Source organism: Numenius arquata, chromosome 7 (assembly GCF_964106895.1).
Source record: "Numenius arquata chromosome 7, bNumArq3.hap1.1, whole genome shotgun sequence".
Taxonomy (NCBI): domain Eukaryota; kingdom Metazoa; phylum Chordata; class Aves; order Charadriiformes; family Scolopacidae; genus Numenius; species Numenius arquata.
Window position 1 is genome coordinate 42,925,717 of NC_133582.1, and position 13,338 is coordinate 42,939,054.

The 13,338-nt window shown below is 40.7% G+C and overlaps 1 protein-coding gene across 1 annotated transcript in view; it reads right to left on the reverse strand.

Annotated features, from left to right (window-relative positions):
* Positions 1–7,800: 7,800 nt before the first annotated feature.
* Positions 7,801–13,338, reverse strand: part of NEK11 (NIMA related kinase 11) — a 93,683-nt gene continuing 88,145 nt past the window's right edge. The window contains exon 15 of the mRNA XM_074150436.1: positions 7,801–9,052. Coding sequence (XP_074006537.1) covers positions 8,848–9,052 — 205 coding nt within the window. The 3' untranslated portion in view covers positions 7,801–8,847. The remainder of the gene's footprint in view (positions 9,053–13,338) is intronic.

Consider the following 13,338-nt stretch of genomic DNA (forward strand, 5'->3'; position numbering starts at 1 on the left):
ATTTTCAAATTCTTTTTGCTTTTCTAGAAAAAAGACATAAATCCTGAAGAAAAGTGTCTTTCTCCAAAGTCATCTATTCAGGCTTTCAGTCTCTTACATTTTTTTGCTGCCAACCTTTTGATTAATAAGATGAAAAAATTGTGTATTTCCTTAGATGACAATAACGGCATGACCTTTCTCCTGTCTTTTCTGACTATAAACGCAGTAATAAAAAAAAGTGTTTTGGTGGCAAAGAATTAGATTCAGGTGCTGATAATACTAAAATACTGTAGATTTATTTTGTAAGAATAATGCCTAAATCATGCTTCCTATTTTTCTTATAACCCCTCAGATATTTCATTATGTGGTAAGAATTCTGAAAACCTGTTCCTCCTTTTGGTAGCTGAAAACCTGGTCCTTTTTCTGACTTGTCTCTCTGATGTTTTGCTTTGCGGAGCCTCTTTAGCTGGAATGGTATTTTTGTCTTCCTGTGAAATTTTGCTTGATGCTTGCCTTTCAACCCTAGGAAGAATTCTTGTTTGTAATTATTTCAAAGGTTCACAACTCATTTAAAATGTAGGGAACACTTGGAAAGTGCAAAGGACAAGTTCAGATCTTAAAAAAGGAAAGGAAAGAAAGAGGAGGGGAATGTGACAAAAATATAGTTCTGGTGCCATTTGAGAGGTAGCCATTATTAAATAAATAGAAAGCGTAACAATTGATCCAAAGTTTCTGAAAAATTGTATCTATAAAGTTTATGCTTGTCAGGAGTGTGGAGGGAGAATTTTCTGGAATGTTACAGGGATGTGGACACCCAGTACACCAAACTTGCTCATGAGAAAAATTATTAGAGCCAAACAAATACAGACGGAAAATGAGAGAGAAAGAGAGGAAGAAAAAAAAATAGTTCATTTTCTTTATGAAAACATTGGAGCCCAAAATATTTCATTAAGAGTTACCAGAAACTCCAGCAGAGGAGAAGCTGTACCAGAGAGACCTGTCAGATTAATGCCTGGTGACAAATGTATGACATGGAAAGAGAAAGAGATGATCAAAACAAATGGGTACAGTCACAGACATCAACACTAAGGCAGAGTTTTCTATTGGTTCAGGTCAAAATACCCCACAAATGCTCACCCATCAGAGCTGGAAAACGTGAAATTATGGGAGTGCCTGCAGGCTGCGTGTCCCCTAAATAACATGTTTTCTGCCATCGATCTTTATGGGGACTTCTGATTTATGGGCAAGTGCTGCCCATAAATAGGTAATTTTCTGGCATTAAGAAAGAACTAATTACAGACACTTCTACTCCCACCAGTGCTGCTCGCTGGGGAGTCCCCACTGTCATGCCATCAAACACTACAGTTTGTTAGAGTAGAGGGGTAAAAAATCAGCCTGTGATGCACGGCCCTGCAGCCCAGCCAGGAGAGCTGGCCAAAGGGAGCTAACGCACCTGAGAAGGCTGGCCTGCTCTCCAGGACTTGGCTACATTTTACATTTAGTCAATTATGATTGTACGAAACAAATGGAAAAAGGGAGGTCAATCTCTGTTTATAGGACTTTATTTAATCTATGTAAATTTTAATTCAATTTAATTTACCTTTTGATTATATAAATCTACATTAATTTAGCTCAACTTATTGGACCACCAGGCTGCGGCACTGTCAAGCTCTCCAGCAGTTGGAGGTCTTCTCAGACCTCTGAATGCCTGTTGCTTTGAAGCTGGGGCTTCAAGCTCTAAAGGCCTAACTGTTTTAAGGGCAAAAAGTCCGTGTGCTGTGTTTCTCCCAGTGCTACACACCAGTATTATCTGCTTCCCTGGCAATTTTGCAGCACTGGGGCTGGCACTCAAAGGTAAGCACACGTTTAAATGCGTGATGGATTTAAGGTGCATTTTATCTCCTTTCATTTGGGTCTTCCTGCTGTGTACTGCTGAAAGTAATGCCTGTTCATTCAGTAAGGTAGAAAATAATCTAAGCAGACATCACTAAGGGCACAACACTAAAGAGCAACCTCTGAAAAGCCCATCTGCACTGACCTGGTGAGGTAGATTGGATTTTCCACACATTGGTATTAACCAGTATTTCATTCAGTATAACTTTAATTACCTCACTGATACACAATAATCTATTTTTCTGCCAGATCATGCTGAAAACAAGTTCAATTTTTAACAATTGTAAAAATGTACTTTTTATCCAAAGAGGTGGCAGGCACACAGCAGCAATGCTTTCTCTCGTTACACTATTCTTGTGGTCTTTTCCACAAACGCCTGGGTGTCTCTTAGGTATTACTTTTTAATCATCCACTCTCATTACATGTAGTGTTTGCTCCTTTTTCATTTTATAGCACAAAGCCAGAAAGAAGGCAATTAAAATTCAATAATGGTACAGTGCTTAGACACTCATTAAGTAGTCATTAGGTAGTCTGGAGACTCATTGTCTTCATGAGAGTTTGTTTTCTCGCTCTCTGTGAATCTCTTCACTGCAGTATTAGCTCGAAACAGCCAGCACGAAGTGAATGTGAATCCAGATGGGTTCGTGAGCCTCCTGGCCCAGGCACAAATGCTTCTGTTGTTTCCTGGACACCCACCGCCTCGGAGGCAGCAAACCTCTGGGGGTCCTCCAGCAGCACCAAGGAGATGCCCAGGGCTGCCTGGGCTGCCCCAGGTCCTGCCTTGCTCCCCAACTGGGACTGATGCACCCTGGCAGTGATTCTTGTCCTCCTCAGTTGACACAAGGACCACTTCAAGGCCCTGGCTTACGCTGGCTTGACTAACGCCCCCTCCCAGAAACACAACCCCCAGTTGCTAAGACAGCTTGTAGAAGGACATACTTCTCAGCATGAGTAATTGGCAAAATCAGGCCTCTATGGAGTCAGGAGCATTCACTGTCATCATCAGGAGCCAAGCTCCTGCCAAAAGAGCATTCAAAACAAGCAAGCTTCTTTTTGAGGTGGGAAAAAAACCCCTCACTGGCAGAGACAGGATGGCAAGAGTATGCCACTGATTGTCAGATGCATAAAGGCATCAATAAAATAATGTTCACACTCAAAAACAGTCTTACAAAAAGAGAGAAGCAGCCTCTCTTGATTATAAGGATTGCCTCTGGACAATAAATGACAGCATCTGTTCTCCAAACTCTGAACATCTTGAGTTTGCTTTGCTTTCTGTCCTTAAGAAGGCAGGGGGGAGAGAGGACAAAAGACAACTGAGACAGTTCAAGCTAGGAAGGCTCCACAGCAGCTTTAAGGAGCAGTTTACTGGGGCTCCCTGAGAGCAGAGGGAGCAAACCCCAATGCATTATTTAAGACTACCCTCACACTGCTGATACTTTATAGATACAGATCAACAGAGTGGCCTCTGCCAGAAAAAGGAGGCTTTGATACGAAAAAAAATAAATAACAGAATTCAGATTAGAGATGCTGAGGGGAAATAATACAGCCCAAGGGAATATCTCCATGCCATGGTACAGTAAGGCAGTCCCTGAGGGCTCAGCAGATAGCAATGGATGGAGAAGAGCAATTCACAGATTCCCAGCTTGTTTGGCACAGATCTCTGGCACAGAATCAGTTCATCAGTAGTCCATCACCTGCACGCTTGCTTGCACAGCCACAGAGTCATATTTCATGAAATGACGGGTTTCTGTATTAAAACTCATTTCACCTCTCACTAACCATTGCATTGTTCTTCATGACTTGCCTTCCCCCAATACCTACAAGTCGCCACCGACTGCCTGGCACGGTGTTAGGTGAGGAGCAAGAGGATCGCTCCGCTTCGTAGGCTGCCTGTCCCATTTTGCTACACGTGCTCAGGCTACTTCTCTGAGCCATCTTCCATTCGTCTTCCTGCTCGGTACTTCAGCCGGGAGGTCTCTGGGTTGGCAATTGCCTCGGGGCTGTTTTGTACAGTGTCTGATGCAGTAGCTGATCACGATTTTGGGGGCTTTTCCCCTCAAGGTGCATTCAGCTGTGCATTTACCTGCTTATAAGCATTTTTCTGAGCAGTTGGCAGACATTTTGTTTATCAAGAGAAAAAGTATTCTTGAAGGTCTGGTGATGCACTGTGCATAAGGTAATATACATACCTATGTGTATATATGTGTGCATGTGCATGTGTAGATGTAGAGGCAGGTGATAGATAATTAGATAGACAATTCATGATAGATTCACAATTCAATTCTCTATATAGATATATACACAGAGGTAAAACATTCTCAGGCTCCCTAACACAGACTGCAGATTCTAAATGTGAAAATATATTGATACACAGGACAGTCAATTCGTAGAAAGGAGTAACCTTCTCCCCTTTCATTTGCCATTTTTCTTTGGAAGTGGTATTTCTTTTTGTTTGCACACCACTGCCTTTGTACTTCGGTTACAGATAGCCATTTATTAATGAAGATGACAACAAAACTGAGCCCATTTTATCTGTGGGATGATAGTCACCACGTGTGTTCCTGGCACGTTGCAAAACATTGGGAATCCCTGGCCAGGTGTCATCTGGTGGAATGGATAAATACATTTAAACCAGCTGACTAAAGGTCTGTTTTCCTCAACTGATCTTTCTGCTGAGAAGTTTATCCCCATGACCTGGTTTCTGCTTCCTGACCTGATGCGGTAGTGACCAATTACACCGTGCGAGAATACTGAAAATCAAGTGGCTGTAGCTAACCATTTGTGAACAACTCAAGACCGAAACCTGTCTGAAGAGGTAACATGGCAAATTATCTGTAAATAAGGATTTACATCTTGTTTGCTGTGACAAATCAAATTGGTCTTCCTCCTAATCCAGCTATGGACAAGACATTGACAGCTCTGCTTCTTATCAAAAACCTCAAATGTTCTTTTTTCCTTTATAGTTCAAGCACCTTTTTACCAAGTTCAAGGCCCCAAAGCATTAAATAATTACTCACCTCACTTCCTCCTCTTTCCTTTTAGATTTCTACTAATGACCACCAGCACTGGGCTTTTGCTGGAAATGAACCTGCTTGTATTTCATATATGTTTTCACATATGCAATGCCTTTCATATATAAAAGACAGGGACTCAGGCTTTTCTTCATCTTAAGTCCTTTTTCCTCAGCAAGCAGAATAGATCTGAAAAATAAAATTTATGTTATACAAGAACTAATCTTTTAAGAAGAGATTTTTTTTTTTCTTTTATGGCAATTCATTCCATTTGTCTAATAGACAATGTAATGAACTTGTTCTGTTCCTCTCCTTCCATCAAGGCTTTATTAGGTTAGAAAAGGACTCTGCACTTCTCTCTGTAGATTGACATGTTTGTGGAAGAGTAAGGCCTGTTAAAAGCCTGACTGGATTCAACCATTGCTTAATGGACTTTATGTTACAATGACTCTTTTGTCATCTCCTGCTTTCTTCAGAATTTTTGCATTTCTAAAGACTTACTGATCTCTAAGGATTCGGTATTGTACCTTTTTTGTTAATTCAAAATTTACTACTTTCTTTTTATACTAAACTTGATTACAGAAAGATAATTAATCTGATAACCGTATATAAAGATTATCAGTATGGCATCTTGATAAACACTGCTGCCTTTAATACTCATACCGCTGCACCAAACGCAGCTTCACTAAGCTCAGCAGAGACAGTCTATCTGGCACTACAGCACCAGCCTCTCTACCCCAGGGTGCATAAGCAGTTCTCTGTCACAATTTGTGATTCATGTGCCTATATACGGTTTTATAAAATCTTCAGTAATCTATTTAGTTTGAAATAGTCAGGATCAGTGGGGGCTCTTAAAATTTTAAGCTGGTGGCAACCTCAAGAGAAAAACTGATAGGAGATTTGTGAGTGTTTGTGCACACATGTATAACGCAGCAAAGGTTTATGATAACAATATCACACAAAACAAGAACAGCGTAGCCTATACATTATCAAGATAATACTAACATGATGAGAACTTTTAGTTGTTATATGTTGGAAAACAAAAAAAAATATGGCAACTGTCTGGAAAAAGACCGTGTAACTTTCTTCTATATACCCACATGCCTGTCCCCGCAAGTCTGGGGACAGCATAGAAAATCCCCGCTGAAGGCTACTTACTGTGCAGCTGCAGAAGTGCAGGAGGATACTTGGAGGCCTTTAAACACCTGTAAAAACAAAACAAAAGCCCATGGAACCTATGAAAGAGGTTTTAACAAGCTGCAGAATGGAGTTGAACTTCTGATGCATATCCTCCCCTAGGGTACAGAAAGCAGAATGACAGAAGACAAATTCATTGCATTTTATCATGTTCTGGTGGGGATAGATCTCATTGTCTCTAAAATAAGATCTGGTCCTGGTCTGGGCGATGCAATTTCAAACCTAACAATTTGCTGGGAATTTTGGAAGAGATGAGATTTGAAAAAGGTAGGGTTTTATTGGAAAATGAGAGTAGAGAGGAAGGCATATAATCCAACCTAACGCTTTTCTGAAGTGACCCCTCAACAGAAACAGTGATGTAAGAATTTCCATTAAATCCATGGGATTTATCTCTGTGCTTTTACTATTGTTCAAAGACAAAAAGTTTCCTGATGAGTTTAATAGGTATACCACATTGCTTAATTGTGGTATGATTGATGGAAAAAACAAAACCAAAGCGTAGTTTAAAGCACATAACCAGAAAAAGTGGTAACCTCCGTGTCCCTCATATGGCTTGAAGTTCATATCCTGCAGAGAGAAGAAAGCAACTGAAGTAACTGTAAAAGGCGCTGTGACTTCTTTTTCGTCTGCAACAAGCAAAAGCACAGTTCCTCAGAGAGCAACCATTTCCCCACGGGTAATCTGTATGGCTAATCCATGTTTTCCAGGCTTTAAAGGCTGCTGTTTAACGATCTCCCTAGAGCTTGAATGCCTTAGAGAGCTTGACCCATTCCTATGCAGCTCTACTTTTCTTGCATGCTTCAGGAAGAAAGTCTGATGAGGTGTTCCTCATTAATAAAAAGGAAGTGATTGCTTATAGACGCTGTTTATGAAGTTTTTGTGATAAATTACTCTGAATCACAGCCAGAGCTAAGTGCAGTAGTCAAGATTATCTCCATCTGACATAATTCTCACCATGTGTTAGTTATTCATTGTTTGCTTTGTCAAATTTTTAGTCCCTGCAACATCCAACAACTCCTCCTTTACCTTGGACTTTGGCACTTCTGTCTTTAAATGGTCTTAAATGATGTCATGTGCAAAAAATATGGAAGCAACTACACAGACACAACATTGAGAAGGACTGGGAGTGTAAATACAAGAAGAAATAACAGGAAAGAGACTGAAACCTGACTGAGAATCTATGCTTCAAACTGCCTCTCCACCTATGGGATCTGAACCACCACACAGAAGAAAAAAATGTTTCCCTACCTCAATGAACATCAGAGCAGATTTTAGCCTCCAGTTTATAACACTCTGTATTCCGAATAAAAGCTGAAATTAGACGTGCCAGATTCTGCTATTACTTTGAGTTGGACGTATAACTCCACATCTTCTGTAGCTGCACATGTCCTTTGCTTCCTCAGTTTGTGTTGCTGCTGAGATAGATTAAGATGACTCTCCTTACCTTTCCCTTTGAGTCTCTTAAAGCATGTCACAAAGACAAATCAGTAGTACTGTTTAATTTACTACCAATACCAGTATCCTTAGCTGTAAATAACTCATCTCAGGTCAAATAGCAAAGTTTTTTATATTCATATTATGAATTTCTTTTAATTTATTTAATTCAGTCCCTGAGTCCTTTAAGTGTTGTGGCACAAAAGTAAGAAACATAAGGATTATGATAATGACTCAATGCTTAAAATTAATTTCATCCACAATTCATTTGAGACTCCTCTATATAGATTGTACCACTTTGTTATCCTTTAATGTTTTACACAGATGGATGAAGGATCTCAGAATGCAGAATAAAGAAGGAAGAGGTAGAAGGAAAACATCAGGTATATAATCGGAGCATGATATGCAGTTGAAATCAGCAAAAGTGTGATGCATATGAAGAAGGGAACATGAACACTAAGAAAAAACATTAACGGTAACCATGTGCAAGCAAAAAAAAACCCAGTTTATTGTTGCATCTGTTTACAATTAATTTGATCCAAAACTCTCAAAAGTGCCAATAAGGATTCCTAACTAACATAGCTATAGCTCAGGCCTGAGATAGAATCATAGCTATGATCTCTCTATGTATAGAGACATCTCTGTCTCTATACACACATGTGTATGGTGTATGGCCAGACATCTTTCTGCCTCTATGTATTTACATACCTATCTCTGGGTATGTGAGCATGCATATATGTATATAAAAATACACACATAGGCATGTATTTTCACAGTTCCTTTGAAAGTCATGCAGATTAAATGCAGTCCTTTTGAATATTGAATAATAACAGACAATTAGTGGCTGAGAAGCCGAACATTTACATGTATGTTCAAGGGTAAACCTGCCAAAGCACAAAAAATAAGGGCTTAAATACCATGAGGACCAGTTAGCATAGGAATCAACAGCAGCTGGAGTCTAATCCGGCACCATTTCCATCAGAGGTAGCTTTGCCAGTGATGCTCTGAGTGCAGGACTGATGCCTGGCCAAGGCCCAGGACAACACCTGTTTTTATGCCCAAAGTGGTGAAAAAGGGATGCTGTTAACAGTGAATCCTCCCCTTCACTGTCACAAAGATTTGTTGTTCTTCCTGCCCGTGTAATCTGTACCATATCTACTGACTTCTCACTGTGGTCTGGAATCTTAAATGGAATTTACTCACATGCCTACGTACTATGTTACCTTCAGTAGTTTCCTCCAAATACCTCCCGTACTTGCTCACTGGCCTGAAGAAGGCAGCTCAGCACCTTCACTCCTCCTTGCTATTTGCAGTCCTGTTATTGACACATATTTTACAGCTGAAGATGTGCTTCTGAAGCCTGTAGCTGCTCCTCGAAGTACAGAAGCTGATCCACTTCAAAGCAATCGCTTGCTCTAGAAACCAGTTTCTCCAGATGTCTCCTGATCTCCTCCTCACTGGCATTCTGCTGTCTTGCTTGCTTGAGATAGCTGTACACAGCCTCAAATACCTCCGCCCCCAGCTTCCCAATGGCAGATCTGGGGATAAATATTACATAAAGATCAAGTAAAAGCTAATTCACATTATATATTAATACAAGCAATAACTAGTACTGACTTTTTTTTAAAATGTTGTAGTTACCTTTGGTTAAAATGATATGACGAGGCACCTTATTTGTCTGTCAGTACAAGGAACTAAAGTTTCCTGGGGAATTTCTCTATGAGTGTTTGTTATACCAAGAGCCCAGGAGTGAAAACCTAGCCATAGTACAGCCACTGGAAGCATGGCCATCATTGTTGTCACAAACCAAGATTCCTTTTCATGCCAAATCTAACATACCATTTTATCCACAGGAAGCCCAGTATACACTCATGTATTATTGCATCTGGATCTCATTACAACCAAAAGGAGCAGCCCCTGTCAACCGTACACCAGTGGCGTTTTTTGTGAACAAACACATTTCAGGATTCGTTGCTTTATTTTACCTTCTATTGAATAACAAGGAAACTGTTGTGCCAGCTCAGCATGAGCTACCTGACAATTTTTTCTTTTCCTACAGCACTTTCCTTTTATCAGAAGACAGATCTGTAATCCAGCGACAAAGAATACACTCACAGGATCTTAATGTTGATTTATAAAGACAATCCATTTGCAAACTGCAAGACAATGAACAGAACTTCTTTTTCTAAAGGCAAACATCTTTAAATTCATTTTCACAAGCCACAGCTAACATAAAATTTTCCACTCGGTGACAGGTTCATAATATTTTTTGATGAAAATATTGGAGTAATCTTCCTTCAGCATACCAGAAACTATCTGCCTGCTCTGCACACGTCTGCCACAGGAACTGTGTTGTCTTCTTTCTTTTATATGTTAGAGCAGTTGATACTTGATTGTCTTCAGCTTCAGACTTGCACATTTCAGGAGTAAAGATGCCCTTCACTTAGTCAGAAACTGAGCTGGACTAACTGGATCACCTTGTGGAAACATCTGCAATTTGCATTAAAATATGTCTTATCTTGGTTAGGTAAAGTTGTGGTAAGCAAGCTTTTTTCCCGCTAGGATTTTGCTAGGATTTCAAGAGTATTTGGGTTTTTGGTTACTTGTTTGTTTGGGGTTTTTGGGGGGATGGGATTTTGTTTCCAGAAAATCCATTGTGGCATGAAGGTGTCTTCAATAAACCTGAACAAGGTTTCTCTGACAGATTATTCTTACATACTAAAACAAACTAATGTCTTTTGATGTCTTAACATGTTGCTTGGTGGTAATTCTTTTAGACAGAAAAGAGGTACCAGGAAGCGAACTGTATAGTATTCCAAAATTTCAGCCTGAATATCTGAGGTCAGGTTCCCTTTCCACTGAGTCTCTGTCACACACTGCTTTCTACAAATTTAGACCACAGTAAACCAAGAGGTTGGCCCCTAGAGTTGTCCCAGGATGGGAACTGCCTCATGTATTCACCCCAACAGTGAGCTGCCTACTATTTATAAAGGAGCTGTTGATGGCCTTGGGCTCATGCTGCCCACAGGCAGGTTCCAGCCAGTGCCCAGGGCAGAGGGCAGCAGGGACATGGGAACATGCTCAGCTTCTGGCCACGCTGGGGATTGCCCTTTCTGAGCTGTACAGGAGTAGAGAAAGGTATCGGAGTTGTCTCCTGGTGCCAGCATTATGGCTTAGCACTCTAATACTCTGCAAGTGGATTCAGTGTGACCTTGCACAAGACTTCCCAAAGGCAGTTTAAACGGTTAAACCTGCACACTGCCCGCCAACAACACCACATACTCCAGTTGCACTTCTTTTGCTGATTTTGTACTGATTTTGCTACGTGCCTAACACCAGATCAAGGCCAACAGCTCTAACCTGATAGCATAATTCACCTAAAGGGGTAGCTGCTTTTCATCTGTGGTCATTCTGTTATTGCTGAGGAATAACATCGTTATAGTGAGACTGCAGCCAGTAGAATTTCCACATTATGCAAATTCCTTCCTTCTTAGAAAACTGTTTAAAAAATTTTAGTTTATTGTTTCTTAAACTTCATTTGGTATGAAAGCATAGGGTTTCCTCAGTAATGCAGAACCACTTTATTAGCATATAAGAGACTTCTGAAAAACCCTGTTGTTATATATAGTGTGTATATATATATATATATACACACCTACTGCTGCTAAAAATGGACAATACATCCAACATGGTCTTTTTTCCTGAAGGATATCCTAGATGACTGCTCTCATCTCACAAGGAGGAAATACTTCTCCTCACATCCCGCCTGCTCTCTGCTTTTCTGCAACTCAGTCATGCCCAGCTGTGATCCCCGCTTTGGCTACAGATTACCCCTCCTGCTGGCTCCTGACACAGAGGTGGATCGGGAACCTGAGGCAGAGAAAGCCAAGACCCAGGATCAGAAGCCCCAGGGCCAAGCTGGAATCTCTGCAAGTCCAGACCTGACCCAGTCCTGCTTCCTATATCTAGAAACTGCCCTTTTTTCCTACCAAGGGTGCTGTTTAGGGAAAACTAAAACTCTTGAAAGTGCTTAATTCTCAGACGCTGGAAGCCTAGGGATTAGACTAGCACAGAAAGCTAAGCAGGGATTTGTTTGGCAAGTAATGAATATTTCTTCACAAAACTTCATCAGAAATATCACAGTTTTTCTCTCCAATAGTTAAAAATCAATCCATGAGAAGCTATTTTGAAATTACTGCTACTTCATCGATGCCTTTACTTACTCCTCTCTCCCTCTTAGACAAGTATGTTTAATCTTTTGGCAGTCCTGTCTATTTAAAGATGAAAAATTAAGCAAACACATATCTTGGGAGTACTGCTTCTGCTAATATATGTGACCTGCGGACTTGAATCTTTTCAGTTTAGCTTGGCAGAGAATGCAAATCTGTATAATAGCTGATACAATAGAATTAGGGAAAAAAGTGATACTGGGTTGAAAATTAAGGGGTAGGTAACAAAAATTATAACCTGCTTTTACAAAAGAAGACATCAGGCTCTGTTTGGACTTGAGAGCTGCATTAATGCGAGTCTGCTACCACATCATACATTTTCTGTGACAGAGGCAGAAAGGTGGGATCTAAGACAGTAAATGTCAAACAGACATTACTGAGTGAGTCTGTCATCCTGGTGGCGGGAGGGTGAAGGTGGCTTCCTGGAAAGCGAGGTTTGCCCATTATAGTCCCTATCCTGTGTTAGAGGATATAGTTCCATCCTACTCTGTGAAGTCCTGCAGAGGCACAATTACGGATTTTGCACTGCCCTTCTGTTTATAGTTATTTCTATTTCACATGAAATCTGGGACACCTGCATTTACAGCCTTACCACCAAATGTGCTGTGAGAAGAAGTACAGAGCTCCAATTTGGCCGTGTTTTCTGGTTTACTGGCATGTACTGTCTCTGTGCTATCTTATAGCTCACTCACCTACAAACTCACTATTTTCCCCCAGAAATGAGCCATCAGCCCTTTCTCAGCCAAGACTCCATAAGCAATGGGGATACCTGACATCTGGGATTTCATTACTCTGACAAGCTTTGTGGGCCAGAACCCCATCCAACACTGCCCTAAATTGTTTTTCACTACTACGCTGCAAACAAAGGAGTTTCATCAGTCTCTACTAACCAAAGGTCTGACCTAGGGTGATACACATTAACATGCTGAAATGTGCTATCTCAGATTGTTCTTTATTTTGTTTCACTGTGTTACAAAGGCTTAGATACACAGAAGGATTCATTGCTGGCATTTGAATACTCTTGTTTCCTAACTTTTCAGCATCTTGTTCATGCAATGACGTTTACAGCTCTGTGGTTAAACCCTGTTCTCCCTGTACAATGCAGTCACCCGAAAAAGGCATCCCCCCAACACAACAGCTCACGACAACTGAAGGAAGACATACCCTAAATCTGACACTTGTCTGGCTTTAGTAAAGTTGGGAATGACCTCTGTCCACCCAGGACTGGCAGCAATTAAACATGACCACACAGGTACCCAGTTGTTCCCTTTTATCCTAGAGTCCCTTGTTAGAGCATTCACCCAGAGAGCTGGAAACCTGGGGGTAGGAGGAGATTCAAACCCACACCTCCCAGAGCAGTACCATAATCACCTCTCAGGCTGGGGGACAAAGGACTCTCCTTCACCTTCATTCTGATTTGTATGAAAACAGATGTATTTGACTAGAAGTGAATGAGCAATGATGGAAGCGAACTCTGGATAGATTGAGGACCAAGGACAACACTGGAGCTATGTGCAAATACTATTTTTATGAAACAGTCTCTGGCTAAAATAGTATAAGAAGTCGTTGGAGTCCTTCAATCCTTGGGACCGAAA